Source organism: Sander lucioperca, chromosome 5 (genome assembly GCF_008315115.2).
Source record: "Sander lucioperca isolate FBNREF2018 chromosome 5, SLUC_FBN_1.2, whole genome shotgun sequence".
NCBI classification, from domain to species: Eukaryota; Metazoa; Chordata; class Actinopteri; order Perciformes; family Percidae; genus Sander; species Sander lucioperca.
In genome coordinates, this window is record NC_050177.1 from 33,641,460 (window position 1) to 33,661,321 (window position 19,862).

Here is a 19,862-nt window from a genome sequence, read left to right on the forward strand (position 1 = left end):
GTTGGGGATGTGATGAACAGTAGCAATAATAGTCACAATAAGGTCTGTTTTTTGTCATGTTTATCAGCAAAAGAAAAAAAAAAAAAAGTGTATTTATGCCCTGAATTCTAATGCGACCTAAAAAGCTCTCAGCTTGAGAACCACTTCTGTATTACACAGTATAGCCTACATGTGTCAAACTGACACCCATTGGGAAACTGAAACAACACGTTCAAAAAATAGATTCAATGAAATGTTTGATCTCCAAATCAACAGGTGCAAAGAAAATTTCTGATTCTATGCACCCAGGATACCCAGCCATTAGGCTGATGACTGGGAGTCTATCACAGCACCTATCCACCTGGCTGTCTCCCACATGTCTGTTGGCTCTATGATAACAAGAACCGCTACTTTGTCAGCTTCCCCAAACTCGACTATCTGAACTGCCTTCCCAAACAATGGACCTGTTTCATGTCAGAGGGGGACACTGGGGGGAGGGCTGTCAACACTGGGTTTTCTAGGGAGACAGTCCCAGCCCCGAAGAATTTCAAGGGCATTCTGCAGACAGACAGAGTCATTAAGGCCCATCAAACATAACAGTGTTGTCAGGTGAAAGCCTCATGAACTCGCACTAAAGGTGATCCTTAAACATGAAGGAGTCCTTAAAGATCAAGAAAGTTTCCCTATCCTTGGTCTTATGACACCTTTTCAAAACCTCTTTGTATCATTTCAAAAAATAAACTGCTGTCAAGCTGAAAGCAAGATGGGTTTGTTTTTTTACATCCTAGAGTATTGGCTTTTTGGAGATGCAAGGTTTTCACCAGTGATGATAAAACATCGTAGGAGGGTGTTGCCATAGAAATAGAATTAGAGTAGACAGGACATTCCCATTCAAATCAAGATAACAAGATGGTCATAACGGTGGCCATTTTTATGTGTACCATTGCCATTGCAAAGAGCTGTGACCGTTGTAGCTGGCTAACTCATTCTGTTTCTTTGGTCAATGCACAGTGCTGAGCGCCATTTTCTTTTGAACTAGTCAAATGACCACAGCAAACAGTTCAATGTCCATTCCACTCTCATTCTATTTCTATGGGTGTTAATGATGAACGAAGGCCAGGCATTCATCATCTATTAGCCATTTTTAAAGCATCAGACCTGCAGAGAGATACCTGGGCTAAACATGAGGAAGTGATCTAAGAGTTATTTAAGGCTGAAACACAAGCTGTTCAGTGATTATTGAATGACCAGCTTTCTGATAACCCATAAATATGTTATACACAGATTCTGAAGAGGTCAGATTCCATTTACAACCTGTTTCATCAACAGGATAAAGAAAAGTTTGTTTTACAATAAAAATACATCAGTCACCTTTTTTCTTGCATAACATCTGTACTTAAAATGAATTGTTATTTTCAATCATACAATAAGCCTTAATTCACCTTAGAACTGTTTATTTGGTTATGACAACACATGCAGTACTTGCATGCCCTTTCAGCTGTAAAAAAGGCCTCTTTGTGGCCAGGCCCATTGTGAAGCTGGCCATGTAAACTGATAGCAGAGTGTCTCCAGGTCCTTCCTCCCCTTTTGATGATGTCAGCTCCTTCAGGGACTCCTCCCCTCCACCTGATCTCCCATATAAAGGATACTGGCGAAGTTGAGGCAACAGATCATCACACACTCACAGATGCGAGGCCTGGAATTTACTTAATTATTAGTTGGGTCTCTGGTTGACTCTTCCCCTTTGCAGATTTTTTTTCTGTGACCTCCTCTCAGGTGTGACACACATTCAGCAGCAGAAGAGGAAGACGTTTCAGTATGTCTGTAGGGCTAGAGTTGATAGGCATCTCCCTGTGCATTTTGGGATGGATTATTGCCATTGTGGCGTGCGCTCTTCCTATGTGGAGGGTGACGGCCTTCATCGGCAGCAACATTGTGACGGCTCAGATCATCTGGGAGGGCCTGTGGATGACTTGCGTGGTCCAGAGCACAGGCCAGATGCAGTGTAAGGTCTATGACTCCATGCTCGCCCTCTCCCAAGACCTCCAAGCTGCCCGCGCCCTCACCATTATCTCCATCCTGTTAGCCATCCTAGCAGTGCTCATCGGCATCGCTGGAGCCAAGTGCACAAACTGCATTGACGACGAGGCATCCAAGGCCAAGGTGATGATCATCTCTGGGGTCTTCTTCATTGTTTCTGGGGTCATGCAGCTCATTCCTGTCTCTTGGGCGGCCAACACCATAATCAGGGACTTCTACAGCCCTTTAATTACTGACGCTCAGCGGAGGGAGCTGGGGGCCTCACTGTACATCGGCTGGGGAGCTGCTGGCCTCCTGGTTCTCGGTGGCGGAATGCTCTGCTGCTCCTGTCCGCCACGTGAGACCAGATACAACCCTTCACGAATGGCTTACTCTGCCTCACGGTCCGCAGGTGGCCCAGGGTTGGAAAGGAAAGACTACGTATAAATGAAGGTCAAAGAGGAAAAGACATTATTGCATTTTAAACCTGCTGTCCACACCAAACTAGTGTGCTGAAGAAAAGAGCTCAAGGAAACAAGGAGACTCCGTAATGAAGGATGTGTTTTATTTTGCTTTTCATGTTAAGTATCTCTGACTTAGGCTCTTTGTTTTTCAGAGACTAAAAAAGCATGCAAAGGACATTGGAGTGGAACTTTAATCATGTTTCAAAACAAAAAGCAAAGAAAATGTTAGTGCTGTTTTATAAGGTCAACACACTAAATGTTATCGTACAGTATACAATCGTACTTTTTATACATTCCTGGCTTCTTAATGTTTACCACTGAATTTTTGTTTATAAAAACTGCCATGACTTCATGTATCACCTTCATAATTAAGGCACTGCTGTGTACAAAAAAAATAAGAACTGGATGTGTTAAATGGTATGACAAGGTTATCAACTGGATTACGTGATGTAAATACTGTAGTAAGAGTATCATTAATTACCTGTAAATGTCAAGACAGATGATAACTGTATTCAACACAGATTATAGTGCAGTGTGGTAAGAGTAGGTATGGGGGTTTGTTGAGTGCTTTACAGTGTGCCCAGAGGGACAACAAAAGCACCTGGGATCATCCATAACAAGAATTATCTTTGTAGTACATGTATCTAACAAGTGTTTTTTTTAAATAAACATGTTTTTTTTCCAAGATACTGCATATCTGGTTTCATTTAAAAACATAAATAACCTTTTAACTTGCTTATTCTTAAAACGGCATATTCACTCCCACATGAGTCAGTAAACCGGTAATAAAAATGACGGAGTGCGTTCTATCCAGGTGGCTTCATGAGAGTAACCTGACATTCAATCCCGAGGGCTACGTTACCAGCAACTGGCAACTTAACCACACACGCTCTAAACAATTAGCCACAGGAGCAGTTAACGGGCAGAGGTGAGAAGTGTGAGCCCAGAGGAGTGGAGTCATTCCAGACAGGTTACATGATGTATTTGTTTTCTTACCCTTCAGACTTCAGTTATCATTGGATGCTTAGCTGAGCCTGCATAGTTCTTTCCAAATCCCTGCCACATAGTTACACTATTCATTCATACAATAACACAATTATTCATTCATGGGCGCTGCCCTGTATCACCACAAACTTCTACTGTTGGCCACTGAACAAAATGTACTAGTAAAATTAGAAGTGCCTTGCAAAAACATTCGTTCTTTTTTATGGCCTATATACGGGCAGCTTCCCGGAGATATCTAACTTCCCTTTAATCTTCCACTGTCCTGTTTTTATACTGCCGTTTCTGTGGGTTTTTTTAATGTAATGATAAGATGCAGCGAAGCAAGGCATATTTATTTAGACTCTGGCACATTTAAAAGACCTATCAGCCAGAGTTTCCATGATAGTCAAGCCTTTCAGCAGTCTAGTTATAAAAACACATGCAGTCACACCTGACAAAGGAAGTGACCTGAAACATTAATGAACATATCATAGTAAATATGGGAGAGGTCCCTTGGTGCTATATCACATTCCTCTCCAACTATTGTCTGTTACTCCCATATCAATGTCGCCTCTAACAAAGGACAAGAAACTGCTTGACATCTGGTCATGATAACAGTAACTACAGATTAGAGCTCATTTCTAATTTGTATCCGAGAACATTACATTTGAGGGTTTTGTATTGGTCAGGCAGGAGGTAAAAGAGCAAAATCAGTAGAAACCATACCGTCTGTGGCTGAGATGGAATATGTGACTTTTAAGGTAACAGTCATTTACACACCTCAATACAAAAAGATGAAAAAGAGGAAGAAGAGAAGAGGTTTTTAAGACAATATGATAAATGAGTAAATATCTTTAAGTTTGTACATTTGGCAAAACAAGTTATTTTTTTATTGGTGTTTAGGTGAAGTAAAGATTATCTAATGCTGTAATGTATGTCCTGACAAATGTTACATATAATGCAAAAATTGTGACATTCTTAGAATTTATGCCTAGTCATTTAGATGACAATTATTTACTTGCTGATTAAAACAGAAAAAAATCCTGAAATAGAGGTTCTCATCGTGTCTGGAAATTAAACAAACTGACTTCTAACTGATGAAAAACACAATTTCTTAGTTTTGTGACTAAGTGACTGCTACAGTAAACAGGCCTGTGTAGGACAGCACATAACACTGACCAAAACAGCAACATTTAAAAACACAAAATATACAGCAAATAAATTGAGCTCTTTCCACATTAGTGTGACAGAGCATGTTTACCAGTGAGCAGTTTCCTATGTGCTGTTCCAGTGACTTGTCTAAGACCCTCAGGCATGTTTGGTCATTGCTAATCATTGATTCTTACAGAGGGGATTCCCTTTTGACTAATGGTAGCATATCAAATTAAACATTTTCTTTTGAAGTGCGAGTGTGAGAAAGAGAGACAGTAATGCTTCTATGTTTTGACAAGAAACAACAAAACTATAAAGCTAACAGCAGCGTTAAAAAGTGACAAAAACTGGGTGCCTGGGTGGCCTAGTGGTAGAGCGAGTGCCCATATAAAGAGGCTCAGTCCTTGGTGCAGAAGTTGCAGGTTCAATTCCAACCTGCTGTACTGACCGACCTACAACTAAACTGTGAGCTACAAACTGCACAGTATGTAGGGGTGTGTAAAAAAATTTAATCGAGATTCAAGCTCTACCGATTCAAAATCGATTCATAGAATTCCAAAAATCGATTCATATTTCTTTTTCTTTGACACTATTGTCCTGAAATGACATTACCTCGCCATTCCCATAGATGGCGCTGCGTCAAAATCACACTGACGCCTGGGTACTCTTGTCATAATCAGAAGAATAACAAGTGCAGCGGAAGTAGTTTAGTCGGCTTTTATAACCTCGAGGGGAAGACAGAACTTCATAGGAATCATGCTATATGCAGCCTTTGCAAAGCGAAAGTTAAGTATTTTGGAAACACCACAAACTTGAGAACTCACATGGTACGGCATCACCCAGAGATCAACATTAAAGACGTGGACGAACAACAACCTAAAGTACCTCCTCCTAACGTGCCAGTCAACCAACGCACTCTTTCAATGCTCTAAACTCCCACCGAACTCTGAACGGGCAAAGAAAATAACTCAATCCATAGCCTATTGCATTTCAAAAGATTTGCGCCCCTACAGCATGGTAGACAATAAAGGCTTTCAATATATGATGTACATAACTGAGCCTAGGTATGCTATACCATTCCGTCGCCATCTTACCGGAAAAAGCGATACCGCAACTATATGAAGAGACAAAGGAACAGGTCATGGGGGGCTTGCAGAAAGCAATACGAGTTACCTTAGTCATTTTTGTTTGATCTGAGTACAGCACTTTAAAGCTAAATGTAAAAGCTCTTTTTATTGAACAGTTTTATTTTATACTTGAATTAAATGTATTTGAAAGCTGGCCAAAGCTTGGCACTTTTGCAGTTTTTAGTTGCAAAAGTTATTTTTATATGAAGACATATAAAGTAATATCAAACTACATTTAATTTGTTGTAAACCACAAGTTCCTGAGGCTATGATGAAACTGAATCTCATCAAATACCTGAAGCTAGCTGACTGTAGAAACAGACAGAAGGACAGAAAAAGGCATTCTGTGAGTCTCTCTCGTCATGCTCCGCTGGCTCTGGCCAAACTTTGGTCACATGACCGATACTGGGGAATGTGAAGGGCAGAGAGGTTGCCTAGCACCTGAAGTCAAAAAGAGAAAGCAATCCTCCCCCCCTTCCTGAAAATAACACAGGCTCACTGTGTCCACTAAGTGGGAACAGAAACACACTGAGGTTTCTGCAACTGCAAGTTATCTAAATCCAAATCTTAACCACAACAGACCCACAAAGAAATGAATTCAACAAGAAGGATTCTCTCTCATTCAGAGTTACAGAATCTTAACAGGCTGTTCTGTTTGAAACTTTCTCAGCTGGAACCATATTCTTCCAAAGTCTACAGAAGAAGATTTTCCCTCCTGAAAGAAGTTTTAGCAGAGATATATCCCCAACATATCACAGCCTGAAGTCAGCCATTGCTTTTATAAAGTCAAGTATGTAGTAAGTATAAGGTATGGCAAAAGATGAATCAATTAATCGATTGATTGTCAACTATTACATTAATCAGCAACTGCTATGTTCACATTTTCCAGAATGTTATTAATATTTTCCTCATTACTTATGTATTACTTCACCCACCCCCTATTAATCGGAATGTATGATCCCACTGGCCTGATCCGTGGATTAACCACGGGGCTGTGGAAGAGGTATACACTATCGGTCAAAAGTTTGGGGCCACTTAAAAATGTCCATTCCACTCCATTCCAGACAGAATACCAGCTGAGATCAGTTACATTGTTTTTTTAATCAGGGCAGCAGTTTTCAGATTACATTATGTGTTTACATAATTGCAAAAGGGTTCCCGACTGTTGTAGAAAGAAGTGGCTGAAGAAACGCTTGAAATCCATGCTTTTTGGTCTAAACGTCATACCCAAATTAAAAGTGGTACAGCTCCCATATACTTTGACACTCTGGGGTGTGCCTGATATCATTGGAAAGGTAACACTCAAGTTTTTGTTAGAAGTGTCAGGGTGATCCTATGCCTTACTGACACAAAGTTACAGAGGCTAGAATGGAGATTTTTTATTTCCATCCAAGTCATATATCTGTAAAATGATTAAAATACACTGCTGTAAACACATCTGGTGAGATACAGACAACACAAGGCCATAGCCACATGTCTCAGCTTACTAGAGAAAACAAAGCCAAAATACTCAAAAATGGATTTTATATGATTTTTTTTCTACAGATATGTCTGTGTGTTTTTTTATTTCCATTTGAAAAGTGCAAAGAAAATAGCCAAAAAACTACAAAATACAACACTTCTCAAATACACAAACACACCCACATCAATCACCTTTCCAATGATATCAGGCATGATGTACCAATGTAAATGATGTACCACTTTTAATTTGGATATGACGTTTAGACCAAAAAGCATGGATTTCAAGCGGTTCTTCAACCACTTCTTTCTACAACAGTCGAGAACCCTTTTGCAATTATGTAAGCACATAATGTAATCTGAAAACTGCTGCCCTGATTAAAAAAACAATGCAACTGATCTCAGCTGGTATTCTGTCTGGAATGCAGTGGAATGGACATTTCTAAGTGACCCCAAACTTTTGACCGGTAGTGTGTGTGTGTGTGTGTGTGTGTGTGTGTATATATATATATATATATATATATATATATATATATATTAATGCAAATCAAACCAGCTATTAGGCTAACTGAAATAAAACCATGCCAATCTCTAGGTATGGTGAAGGGTATGTGATGATGTGGGGCTGTTTTAATTCCAAAGGCCAAGGGAACTTTATCAGGATGCATAGTATCCTGGATCCATGAAATAACTGGCCTTTAAAAATAAAAATCTGCCTGCCTCTATGGGAATTTAACATAGGGGGATGTATAATTATGGCCCCTGTATTTTTAGGAAGAACATTTATTTATTTACAATACATTATTCATTCACAAAAAAATTGGTGTCCTTAAAAGGTCGGATTTTCCTCATTTTTTTAATTAAGGCATTAAGATCAATTTCCAAAAGATGATTTTTTTATTCCTCTTTTTAGTCAACTTTAGCATGGGTATGAATACTTATGAGCAGCACTGTATATATATATATATATATATATATATATATATATATATATATATATATATATATATATATATATATATATATATAGACTGGTATTTTTCTTTGACATATTTTAAGCAGTTCAGGGCTGAGCAGCTGAACGGTATGAAGATGCAAGACTCCTTATATCTCTGAGGTGATCATAAATAATACTGTGCTTTGTCTTCACCAAAATGTAAAAAATGTAATGTGAAGGAAGTTAAGGGAGGGCGGTGTACAGAAAGGTACACAATGTGAGCCACAGGATTACTTGGGTCAGGTTGTACTGGCGAAATTCCTTTATGCGTGTATGCGTGCATGCATATTTTTGGTGGAACATCTGCCAATTAGATCATTGGCGGGGCACATTTGAGCAAATGTACTGCTGATTAAGTTTCCATTCAGATGCCAACAGATCCCTCCCTTACATTCCAGCCGAATGCCTTCCAGCAAGCAGATATCAGAAACACTACCTCTCATCACTTTTCAGTTTTGCGGTAGAATTAAATGAGGTTAAAGCTAGTTTGGGGTGACAGCAGCCATGAGAGAGTGAACATATAAGGTAACTGGTTCAAATTTAAAGCAACACCCCTACAACACATTTGGTAAAATGTGGGTGGAAGAGTAAAGCGAATGAAATGGATGTTGTGGCTATAACACTAAAAGTCAAACATAGTGCAATTATTATTCTATTCTTCCTTATTTCCAATAGTAGTGCAACAAAAGAGAGGAGTGGGACTAGTACAGTATGGGACTACACAGTAAATGTGTTTTGCCCAAAGAAACAACCGGTGAAAAATATTCTGCTGCCCTCAAGTGGTCAAACTAAAAATCTACGAGAAGATTCTCCAGTCGGAGCAGTGTAATGGAAGAAAATACTACATTGGCTGTTAAAGATTGATACACCGTTATATGCCGTTATTTCTGTGCAATAACTGATATGATATGAAAAAAAGAAATGAACATGCTCTTGATAATCTTGCACGAAAATGTTTTCTTTTTGCCTTGGACAGAGAAAATCTTTACTTCCTGCATCTATATTTACATTGACACTTCAAGTTGCTAACCACATTTTAATGTTGCAAATGTGGATATTTGTGAAATTGGAATCGTTATCTGAAAATCAAGTATCAGAGCTCCTTTTTGAAAGTTCATTTTCTAACCATTAGGGGGAAATGATGTCTACAAAAGAAATTGACACTGCACTGCTGATGTGGTATGCCTTCCAAAATGATGCTTTTTTGGGAGAGTTTGTGCTCAGCATTATGGAGTATGAAACTGAAAAAATTAAGTAAGAGATGATCACCTAGTCAAAAATATAAAAGAATACATCAATACTAATACTGTTAGTTAGGTAATATTAAAATGTTGTTTAAAAAGGAAATATAAAGCTTTATATGTTTACTTTTACCACCCATCATTTGGTAAAAAACTAAAATGTTTGTATAGACTAATACAAAAATGATCCCACTCAATTATCACTTATTCAGAAGTGTGAGGTGTGTGTCCCTGCCCTCTGCCTGTATTTTCTCTTTTCTGCGGGACGTTTACTAGTACTCTCTAGCTTGCTTGGCCCCTGCTGCTCTCTTTCTCTCGTCACGGAGGAGGAGCCAACTTAGAATTTTATTTCTCTTTTCTCATTCCTACGCGCGTGTGTTATGTGTATATGATAATGAGATGGGAGTATGACCAGAGCAGTGATTGGACTAAACTGCAGCTAATAATAAACAACAGATGATTTCTGCCTGCCAGAGAATGAAGAGTTAGAGTGGTTTTTGGTTCGTCCACATAAAACCCATCAATGTTTTCCAGGTTTAAAGCAAAAACATATAATAACACATGTAAACAGTACTACTACTACAGCACTACTACAGGAAAGGACAAATGACAAAGCTCTGTCCAGCCCATGTGGACTCAAAACCTAAACATTTACGTACAGGACATTTTTTAACCCTCCTGTTGTCCTCGGGTCAAATTTGACCCATTTTCTATATCAGAAATGTGAGTTTCTTTCAACCAGATTTTCAAAGAAAAGTAACATGGACGGTTCCCTACAACGCTCTTCACAAGTAAAATAAATGATCAGTTCACTACTTTAATTGAATTTGGTTGTTTTATTCAATTTAATAGCATTTAGAGAGAAATAAATTGAAAAAGATGACAAAAATGTCGGAAAAAGCTTCAAAAACGTAAAAAGGGGCTGCAAAAAAATCGACAAAGACATCGGAAAAAGTGACAAAAACTGGGTGCCTGGGTGGCCTAGTGGTAGAGCGAGTGCCCATATAAAGAGGCTCAGTCCTTGGTGCAGAAGTTGCAGGTTCAATTCCGACCTGCTGTACTGACCGACCTACAACTAAACTGTGAGCTACAAACTGCACAGTATGTAGGGGTGTGTAAAAAAATTTAATCGAGATTCAAGCTCTACCGATTCAAAATCGATTCATAGAATTCCAAAAATCGATTCATATTTCTTTTTCTTTGACACTATTGTCCTGAAATGACATTACCTCGCCATTCCCATAGATGGCGCTGCGTCAAAATCACACTGACGCCTGGGTACTCTTGTCATAATCAGAAGAATAACAAGTGCAGCGGAAGTAGTTTAGTCGGCTTTTATAACCTCGAGGGGAAGACAGAACTTCATAGGAATCATGCTATATGCAGCCTTTGCAAAGCGAAAGTTAAGTATTTTGGAAACACCACAAACTTGAGAACTCACATGGTACGGCATCACCCAGAGATCAACATTAAAGACGTGGACGAACAACAACCTAAAGTACCTCCTCCTAACGTGCCAGTCAACCAACGCACTCTTTCAATGCTCTAAACTCCCACCGAACTCTGAACGGGCAAAGAAAATAACTCAATCCATAGCCTATTGCATTTCAAAAGATTTGCGCCCCTACAGCATGGTAGACAATAAAGGCTTTCAATATATGATGTACATAACTGAGCCTAGGTATGCTATACCATTCCGTCGCCATCTTACCGGAAAAAGCGATACCGCAACTATATGAAGAGACAAAGGAACAGGTCATGGGGGGCTTGCAGAAAGCAATACGAGTTGCCTTAGTCATTTTTGTTTGATCTGAGTACAGTACTTTAAAGCTAAATGTAAAAGCTCTTTTTATTTAACAGTTTTATTTTATACTTGAATTAAATGTATTTGAAAGCTGGCCAAAGCTTGGCACTTTTGCAGTTTTTAGTTGCAAAAGTTATTTTTATATGAAGACATATAAAGTAATATCAAACTACATTTAATTTGTTGTGTTTCTTTTCTTTTAAATTGAATGTCTACTGCAATCACATGGGAAAAGTAACTACATTTACATACTGTGAATCGTTTTTTTGAATCGAGAATCGTTTTTGAATCGAGAATCGATATTGAATCGAATCGTGAGCCTAAAAATCGGAATCGTGACAATTTCTGAATCGTACAACCCCAACAGTACATTACATAATGAAGTCTTTATTGCACATTAATCTTACAGCTTTTAGGTATAAAAATATGCATATCCTAAATGGATTAAGAATGAGTACTGTAGATTAGAGCTTAGATCAGGCCCAAAAAAATCAAGCCCGACCCTACCCGAGCCCGTGCACGTTGCGTCCGAACCCGGCCCGGCCCGACACATTAACTGTAATTATGAGCCCGAGCTCGATTTAGCACAGTTTACCTCACACTCAAGTCAGTGTAGGACACCCAGAACTACGGGAGAAGCTGGAGAGGCATAGCTTTCTCCCCACAGAATAAGGCTAATAAAGTAATGATTAAAAAAACACAAATGCTTGGTCAAGGGCCCGGCCCGGCCCGAGGATAGCGGCGGAAAAAATCGGCCGGGCTCGGGCAGAGAATCTAAACTCTACTGTAGATTACAGATAGAACTTTGTCACAGGTTGTGTGAAATTTTGGTAAAAAACAATCAAATCATTCACAAGCGTCATAAGCCCCCGAAGCAATAATCAGAGTAAGACGATAACTTTTCTAATCATGTCAACAAACACTTAAAAGGCTTTGCAATGGCTGTGGAGAGAAATTAATTCCTGTTCTTTAGGCTTTTTGTGTACACAGGACAGAAAAAAGGGCCTCTGTGGCGATACAGTATAAATGCATACCGAAAAAAATAATATTTCTCTACCAGCATCGGCTAAAAAAAATTTCATTAAGAGCAGCAAATCAATGTGTGCCAAGAGCAAAGACACTGATAAGACCCTTGAGCACACGCACAAAGACAACTACTTCCAACACACTGGCCCACTCTCTCTTTGTAGTGCTGGTCCTTGCAATTATCTCTAGAAACACGTCTATGTCCTGAGAGAAATATATGTGCTATTCATAAATTATATTCATGTGTGCCTTCAACATGCAGATACTGTATGTTTAGAGGTAGAGGTGTTGAAATTAATCAAATAATCGATGCATCGAAACATGGACGATGCTGCATCGATAATCGGCTGGGCCATAATCGATTATTTCTATTTACAATTTAATGTAGTCCTAACAACATTTCTGTTTACATATTCTGTTATGTTTTGCACATTCAGGAAGTGCCATGTGCTCAGTGCTGTAGTTTTATGAATCCAATTTATTTAGTATTAGAGCACTGCAGAATGTTTTGTTTTTAAGCTTGAAAAGCTATGAATTAAATATCCTATATGTCTTTAATAGAAAAATGTATTTGACGCATCATGATGCACCGTGATGCATCGAGATATCGAATCGAAGGCATTATAATCGTAATCGAATTGGGAAATCAGTAAAGATTCACACCTCTATTTAGAGGGGGTTTGTCTTGTTTGCATTGCAGTTCCCGCAGGTGGTCTCAGTTATTAACTTCCCATGGTAACCTAGGCAGCATCACATAGCAGCACACACTCCGTATGCAAACGTATGCAAAACGGATGCTCCAACACTACACTTCCACTGTAATCAATGAAACTGGCTACACCGGGGATGAGAGCAGCGTATGCTTCGCGGAGATCTGCTCACCAAGCCTATAATAGAACATTTATTAGGGCCCGACAGCGACAAAGGCCCTATTGAAACTGAAGGAATTATTATTACGGCAAATGAATTGCCTTTTTGAGGGGTTTAACATATTCAAAAACTCACCAAATTGGCGGTTGCATCAATCCTGGTGAAACTTTACGTATTTTAAGGGATTCGGGAATAGGCGCACAAAAATGGCTCGCTAGCGCCACGTTTAACGTAGACTAACGAAACTTGGTACACATATGTAGCATATCAAGACGTACAAAAAGGCTCATTGGAGCCATACTCTAAACCCAACAGGAAGTCCGCCATTTTGAATTGAAAGTTCGAAATTAGTGCGATTTTGGCCATTTCCACGTCGTACTTTAACAAACTCCTCCTAGAGATTTCATCCGATCAACTTCAAATTCGGTCTGTGCCATCTTAAGATGTTTAAAATTAAAAGTTATTAAAAGAAAAACTTTTCGTCAAAGGGCATGGCCGTGGCGGGGCAGCCATTTTGTGCGTTTCGCCAACAAAACAGGAAGTTGGTGTAACTTGAGTGTACATTGTCCAGTTAGCTCGAAACTTTTCAGGATTCATAAGACTCTAACTCTGAGGACATTTACTGGGCAAAATTGACTCAAAGTCATAGTGCCCCCTAGTGGCAACAGGAAGTAGGCCCAAAACTATACGTGCTATACTTTAACAAACTCCTCCTAGATATTTCATCCGATGGACTTCAAATTTGTTCTGTACCATCTCAACACCTTAAAGATGAAAAGTTATTAAAAGAAAAACTTTTCGTCAAACAGTGTGGGCGTGGCGTAGCGGCCATTTTGAGTGTTTAGCGATGAACAAAGAAGTTGTTGTAACTTGAGTGTACGTTGTCGTATCTGTCCGAAATTTCTCACGATTGACAAGGGTCTAGGCCTGAGGACATCTACAGGCCAAAATTGACTTTTGGTCATATCGCCCCCCCCCGCTGGCAACAGGAAATGCGCCTATATAATAATAATATGACAAACATCATCTGATTTACATGAAACTTATGTGTGGTCTACATGTGATACCGAGCCGCCCCCTATACTTTAACCACGCCCACTTACTCAAGCCACGCCCCCTTTCATAACATTTGAACCGTTTAAGGTACAGTCTTGTGTGAGGTGTCATTGAACTCAGCAGAGAGTTCCTTCTTTATTGGAGATGGTTTGGCCCGCCCCCTATGCGTAAGCCACGCCCCCTTTCCTAACTGGTGACCCGTTTAAGGTAGAGTCTTACGTGAGGTATCAATGAACTCAGCAGAGACTTCCTTTTTTATTGGTAAAGGTTTCCCCCGACCCCTATACTTTGGCCACGCCCCCTGTCACAGCTAATGAACTGTATGACATAGAGTTACCTTTTCATTGGTGACGATTTGCAGTGTCTGAGTGCCGCGCAAATGCACGGTCGCAAGGAGCGGCGACCGCCAGTAACCCCAACGCATGCAGAGGCGTGAGGGCCCGTCCATCGCTGCTTGCAGCTTTAATTCTAATAGGTCTTCTATTTATATTTTTTACGTGAGATGTGTGCAGCCCTTTTACACAGAAATGGATCATAAACTGTCTATATTGCTTTTAGATTGAACTATCGATAGACAGGAAACGACTTAATGACTCAATGAGCGTATTGGCAGTTTGGTTTTGAGAGTTTCTGTTTTAATGTCTTGTTTCCCTCACCGTGTCCTCTGATAACAGCTGACAGTAAATTGACCTTTCACAGCGCTGTGCTGGCTCCACAAACTGAAGAAACAACAATCCCAAAGCAAAAGCTCTCTGTCTCGCCTGTGACTCACACATTCTTACGCCGTGTGTGTGCAGCAGGTGTAGCCTGTTAAAAGATACATTCCGCAGAACATCTGCTCTGTGAATGGTCCGCATACGTTCCGCGTTCAATGTAGCCAAAGCGTTACACACTAAAAAAGGCATCGTTACTGGAAACATTCTGGGTGTCATTTCTAACAAAATGTTTGAAACAACTTTTGTATAACTCATCTAATCTCAATTTATATTTGCCCTAATTTATGGCAAAATTGCTGATAACATACACTTGAAATATCTCCCACACACCTAGCTAAAAAAACATTTCAGTTGCCTCCTTAAGCTGTTAAATGATGATGGTTACAGTAAACAGAAACGTACGGGCCTTCCATGGAAATAGAGATGATGGTTTTATCAAATTCATTGGAGGGATACACAGGCTCTTCCCTGTTACAAAAACACCCTCCCGATAATCAGAGCACTCCCACTGGTTTCCAAAGAACTATCCCAACCCATTTAATCTTTTCTTCCACCTCCACAATGCCTCTCCATTCGTCTACTAATACTATCATCACGGAGTTCTGTGGTGGAAACTTTTCATGTTTGCAGCAGGTGTAGGTTTTGAAAAATAGGAAAGTGAAACAAGTAAAGACGATGGTCATAACGGTGGCCATATTATGTGTACCATTGCCATTGCAAAGAGCTGTGACCGTTGTAGCTGGCTAACTCATTCTGTTTCTTTGGTCAATGCACTACGGTGGCCCTGAAGTGCAAATCACAACAGCAAATACAAAAACGCAACAGCAAATCATAAAACACAATGGCAAATAGGAAAACATTTCAACAAATCATAAAACACAACAGAAAATAGGAAAACGTTTCAACAAATCATAAAACACGACAGCAAAAAGGAAAACAACAGCAAATATGAAAACACAACAGCAAATAGGAAAACACTTCAACAAATCACAAAGCACAACGGCAAATAGGAAAACACAACATCAAATATGAAAACACTTCAACAAATCACAAAGCACAACGGCAAATATGAAAACACAACAGCAAATATGAAAACACGACAGCAAATATGAAAACAGCAAAAATGAAAACACTTCAACAAATCATAAAACACGACAGCAAATAGGAAAACAATTCAACAAATTTTAAAACACAACGGCATTAACTTGTGCTGTCGTGTTTTCCTATTTGCCGTTGTGCTTTGTGATTTGTTGAAGTGTTTTCGTACTTGCTGTTGTGCTTTCAAATTTGCTCTCGTGTTTTCATATTTGCTGTCGTGTTTTCCTATTTGCTGTCGTGTTTTCATATTTGCTGTCGTGTTTTCCTATTTGCCGTTGTGGTTTGTGATTTGCTGTTGTGTTTTTCTATTTGCTGTTTTGATTTGCACTTCAGGGCCACCGTAAAGCACAGTGCTGAGCGCCATTTTCTTTTGAACTAGTCAAATGACCACAGCAACAAGTTCAATGTCCATTCCACTCTCATTCTATTTCTATGGGTGTTACTCTAATCTATTAGCCATTTTTTAAAGCATCAGACCTGCACAGAGATACCGTACCTGGGCTAAACATGAGGAAGTGATGTATGAGTTATTTAAGGCTGAAACAAGCTGTTCAGGGATTATTGAATGACCAGCTTTCTGATAACCCATAAATATGTTATACACAGATTCTGAAGAGGTCAGATTCCATTTACAACCTGTTTCATCAACAGGATAAAGAAAAAGATAAAACATAAAGATACATCAGTCACCTTTTTTCTTGCATAACATCTGTACTTAAAATGAAATACATTTGTTATCATACAATAAGCCTTAATCCACCTTAGAACTTAACAGTATTTGGTTATGACAACACATGCAGTACTTGCATGCCCTTTCAGCTGTAAAAAAGGCCTCTTTGTGGCCAGGCCCATTGTGAAGCTGGCCATGTAAACTGATAGCAGAGTGTCTCCAGGTCCTTCCTCCCCTTTTGATGATGTCAGCTCCTTCAGGGACTCCTCCCCTCCACCTGATCTCCCATATAAAGGATACTGGCGAAGTTGAGGCAACAGATCATCACACACTCACAGATGCGAGGCTTGGAATTTACTTAATTATTAGTTGGGTCTCTGGTTGACTCTTCCCCTTTGCAGATTTTTTTCTGTGACCTCCTCTCAGGTGTGACACACATTCAGCAGCAGAAGAGGAAGACATTTCAGTATGTCTGTAGGGCTAGAGTTGATAGGCATCTCCCTTTGCATTTTGGGATGGATTATTGCCATTGTGGCGTGCGCTCTTCCTATGTGGAGTGTGACAGACTTCATCGGCTGCGGCTAGGGATGTCACGAGAACCGATACTACCGACACCTTCCAGTTCTAAAATGACAAAACACAGACGATGCCCATTTTTTTAAGCACCGTAGGCACCATTAGCACCGATGCCAGTGTTAGCAGCATCGGTGCTGCGCCTCTTCAAGGAACTGATGGGGTCAGTATATGCTTCAGAGTGTTCCAGTTGATACATTCAGAAGAAAGCGGTCACGAAGAAGTGACAGTCAACTCTACCCGACCTGAAAAACGGCATGTTCACTGCAAACTCACGGTCCTCTCTTCCTGATTTACAGCCCCCCTCTCTTGGCTTCAAATAACTCACTGTTGTCGGCTACGGACGCTGTACAGGCTAAACGTTGTAAATAGCCGCGGCCCGCTTGTCTGCTCATCCGGTAACGTTAGCCGTTAGCAGGGTTAGCATGGCTGCGTTAGCCACGGTTAGCCAGGACCCGTTGGGATCACTTTACTGGCAGTGTCAATTGTTTTTGTAAGTAACCAACTCGGGTACTCTAGCTATATAATTCAATGTGAGTACACAAATGTTGAAATGACATAAAATGCCCGTCCCTTGTAGCCGTGATAAATTAGCCTGAAGCTAATGCTTAGCTACCTGTTCAGGAGGAAATTAGCGTCACGCAACTGTTAGAAACACTGTTGTTGTTTTTGCACAGTACCTTTTGAAAAGATGCCTGGAAGTCTGGAATGTGTCCAGGGACACTAGTTGTTGCACTATGACCATTAATTGCACTTCATGATGTTGTTCTATGCTCTATTGCACATGTTTTGTATGTCTTGATATGACATTTTGATATTTTTCAAATATTGTAATAAAGAAGTTCATGTTTCAAGTGAAAGTACATGGAATCTTAGAAAATCCTTTTTTTTTTACTGTGGTATCGAAATCGGCATCGCGAATCGTGTTATTTTACTGGTATTGGCACCGACTACTGAATTTTTGGTATCGTGACACCCCTCGCTGCGGCATTGTGGAGACTCTGATCATCTGGGAGGACCTGTGGATGAATTGCGTGGTCCCGAGAACGGGCCAGATGCAGTGTAAGGTCTATGACTCCATGCTCACACTCCCCCAAGACCTCCAAGTTGCCCGCGCCCTCACCATTAGCTCCATCCTGTTAGCCATCCTAGCAGTACTCATCGGCATCACTGGGGCCAAGTGCACAAACTGCATTGACGACGAGGCATCCAAGGCCAAGGTGATGATCATCTCTGGGGTCTTCTTCATTGTTTCTGGGGTCATGCAGCTCATTCCTGTCTCTTGGGCGGCCAACACCATTATCAGGGACTTCAACAGCCCTTTAATTACTGACGCTCAGAGGAGGGAGCTGGGGGCCTCACTGTACATCGGCTGGGGAGCTGCTGGCCTCCTGGTTCTCGGTGGCGGAATGCTCTGCTGCTCCTGTCCGCCACGTGAGACCTGATACAACCCTTCACGAATGGCTTACTCTGCCTCACGGTCCGCAGGTGGCCCAGGGTTGGAAAGGAAAAGACTACGTATAAATGAAGGTCAAAGAGGAAAAGACATTATTGAATTTTAAACCTGCTGTCCACACCAAACTGGTGTGCTGAAGAAAAGAGCTCAAGGAAACAAGGAGACTCCGTAATGAAGGATGTGTTTTATTTTGCCTTTCATGTTAAGTATCTCCAGTGTTGGGGAGTAACGGAATACATGTTCCGGCGTTACGTATTCAGAATACAAATTATGAGTAACTGTATTCCGTTACAGTTACAATTTAAATAGTTGATATTTAGAATAGTTACATTGTTGAAATCAATGGATTACATGACGATACTGTTTCACGAGTTTATTCACTCTTTGAATAAATTAAGGCAACTCCGTGCATTTCCCACAAGCCCCAGTATGAAAACGAAAAACAAATAGCTATTTGCGAGATCACTGATAGAGGTAGAGATGGAGCCGGCACAACAGAGCCAGGGCAGGAATGTGTTTCTATCTTGGAAATTCAAACAGCATTTCACATTAAAGAAAGAACAGGGAGAACGAAATATAACTGTGCAGTGCAGCCTCTGCTTGCCAGCAACCAACCTCCTTTCAGCGTCCAAAAACTCCACCTCCAACCTGAAGAAGCATCTTAAAGTAAGTTTTTTTTTTTTAATTAGCCAAGCATAGTCGTCTGTTGTAATTTTACTGGTCACCTTGCAAATTACATTTTCGGGCATGTATTCTGTAACGGAATACATTTTGAAAGTATCCTTCCCAACACTGAGTATCTCTGACTAATTAGTTTACGGTTGTGCGTCGAATCAACGGTGTACCCCCGCAGACCCTTCTGCGTCCACGCCGGACCCTACGCCGTAGCCTGACGTGCACCTCTCGAAAAATTTAACTACACGTCGCAGCGACGCACGTCGCTTGGCCGTGGCTTGGTAGCCTTGCATTTCCCCCGACTCATTTCCTGGTTCTCCTTCTCCATAAACAAAATGAAATCAAGGAGAGGGTTAACTTTTCCTGCTAAAGATGTCTCACCTTGGTCAGAAAGCACAGGGGAGACACTTCGTTTCTCTCACTATGACTCTAGAGTCTGTACTCGCTTGCCATCACTCTCTCACTTCTCCCTGGCTCTATCACCCACTCCCCACACA

The 19,862-nt window shown here is 40.4% G+C and overlaps 3 protein-coding genes across 3 annotated transcripts in view; 2 read left to right on the top strand and 1 right to left on the bottom strand.

Moving 5' to 3' along the window:
• LOC116039885 (claudin-4-like) overlaps positions 1-19,862 on the bottom strand; it is a 69,999-nt gene that overhangs the window by 39,465 nt on the left and 10,672 nt on the right. The window lies entirely within an intron of this gene.
• On the top strand, positions 1,637-2,664 carry LOC116039873 (claudin-3-like). The gene has a single exon (XM_031284961.1). It carries the CDS (start codon positions 1,798-1,800, stop codon positions 2,443-2,445), a length of 648 nt encoding a protein of 215 aa, XP_031140821.1. The 5' UTR covers positions 1,637-1,797; the 3' UTR covers positions 2,446-2,664.
• LOC116039910 (claudin-4-like) lies at positions 17,196-18,897 on the top strand. Its single transcript, XM_031285052.2, has 2 exons — positions 17,196-17,235; positions 18,216-18,897. Exons 1-2 carry the CDS (start codon positions 17,211-17,213, stop codon positions 18,677-18,679), a joined length of 489 nt encoding a protein of 162 aa, XP_031140912.2. The 5' UTR covers positions 17,196-17,210; the 3' UTR covers positions 18,680-18,897.

Bases quoted from the DNA above. Each gene is read 5' to 3' on its own strand.
- LOC116039873 (XM_031284961.1), top strand. From the start codon at position 1,798: ATGTCTGTAGGGCTAGAGTTGATAGGCATCTCCCTGTGCATTTTGGGA.
- LOC116039910 (XM_031285052.2), top strand. From the start codon at position 17,211: ATGTGGAGTGTGACAGACTTCATCG. The intron at 17,236-18,215 runs GCTGCGGCTAGG...GTGACACCCCTC, and splicing joins GAGTGTGACAGACTTCATCG to GCTGCGGCATTGTGGAGACT.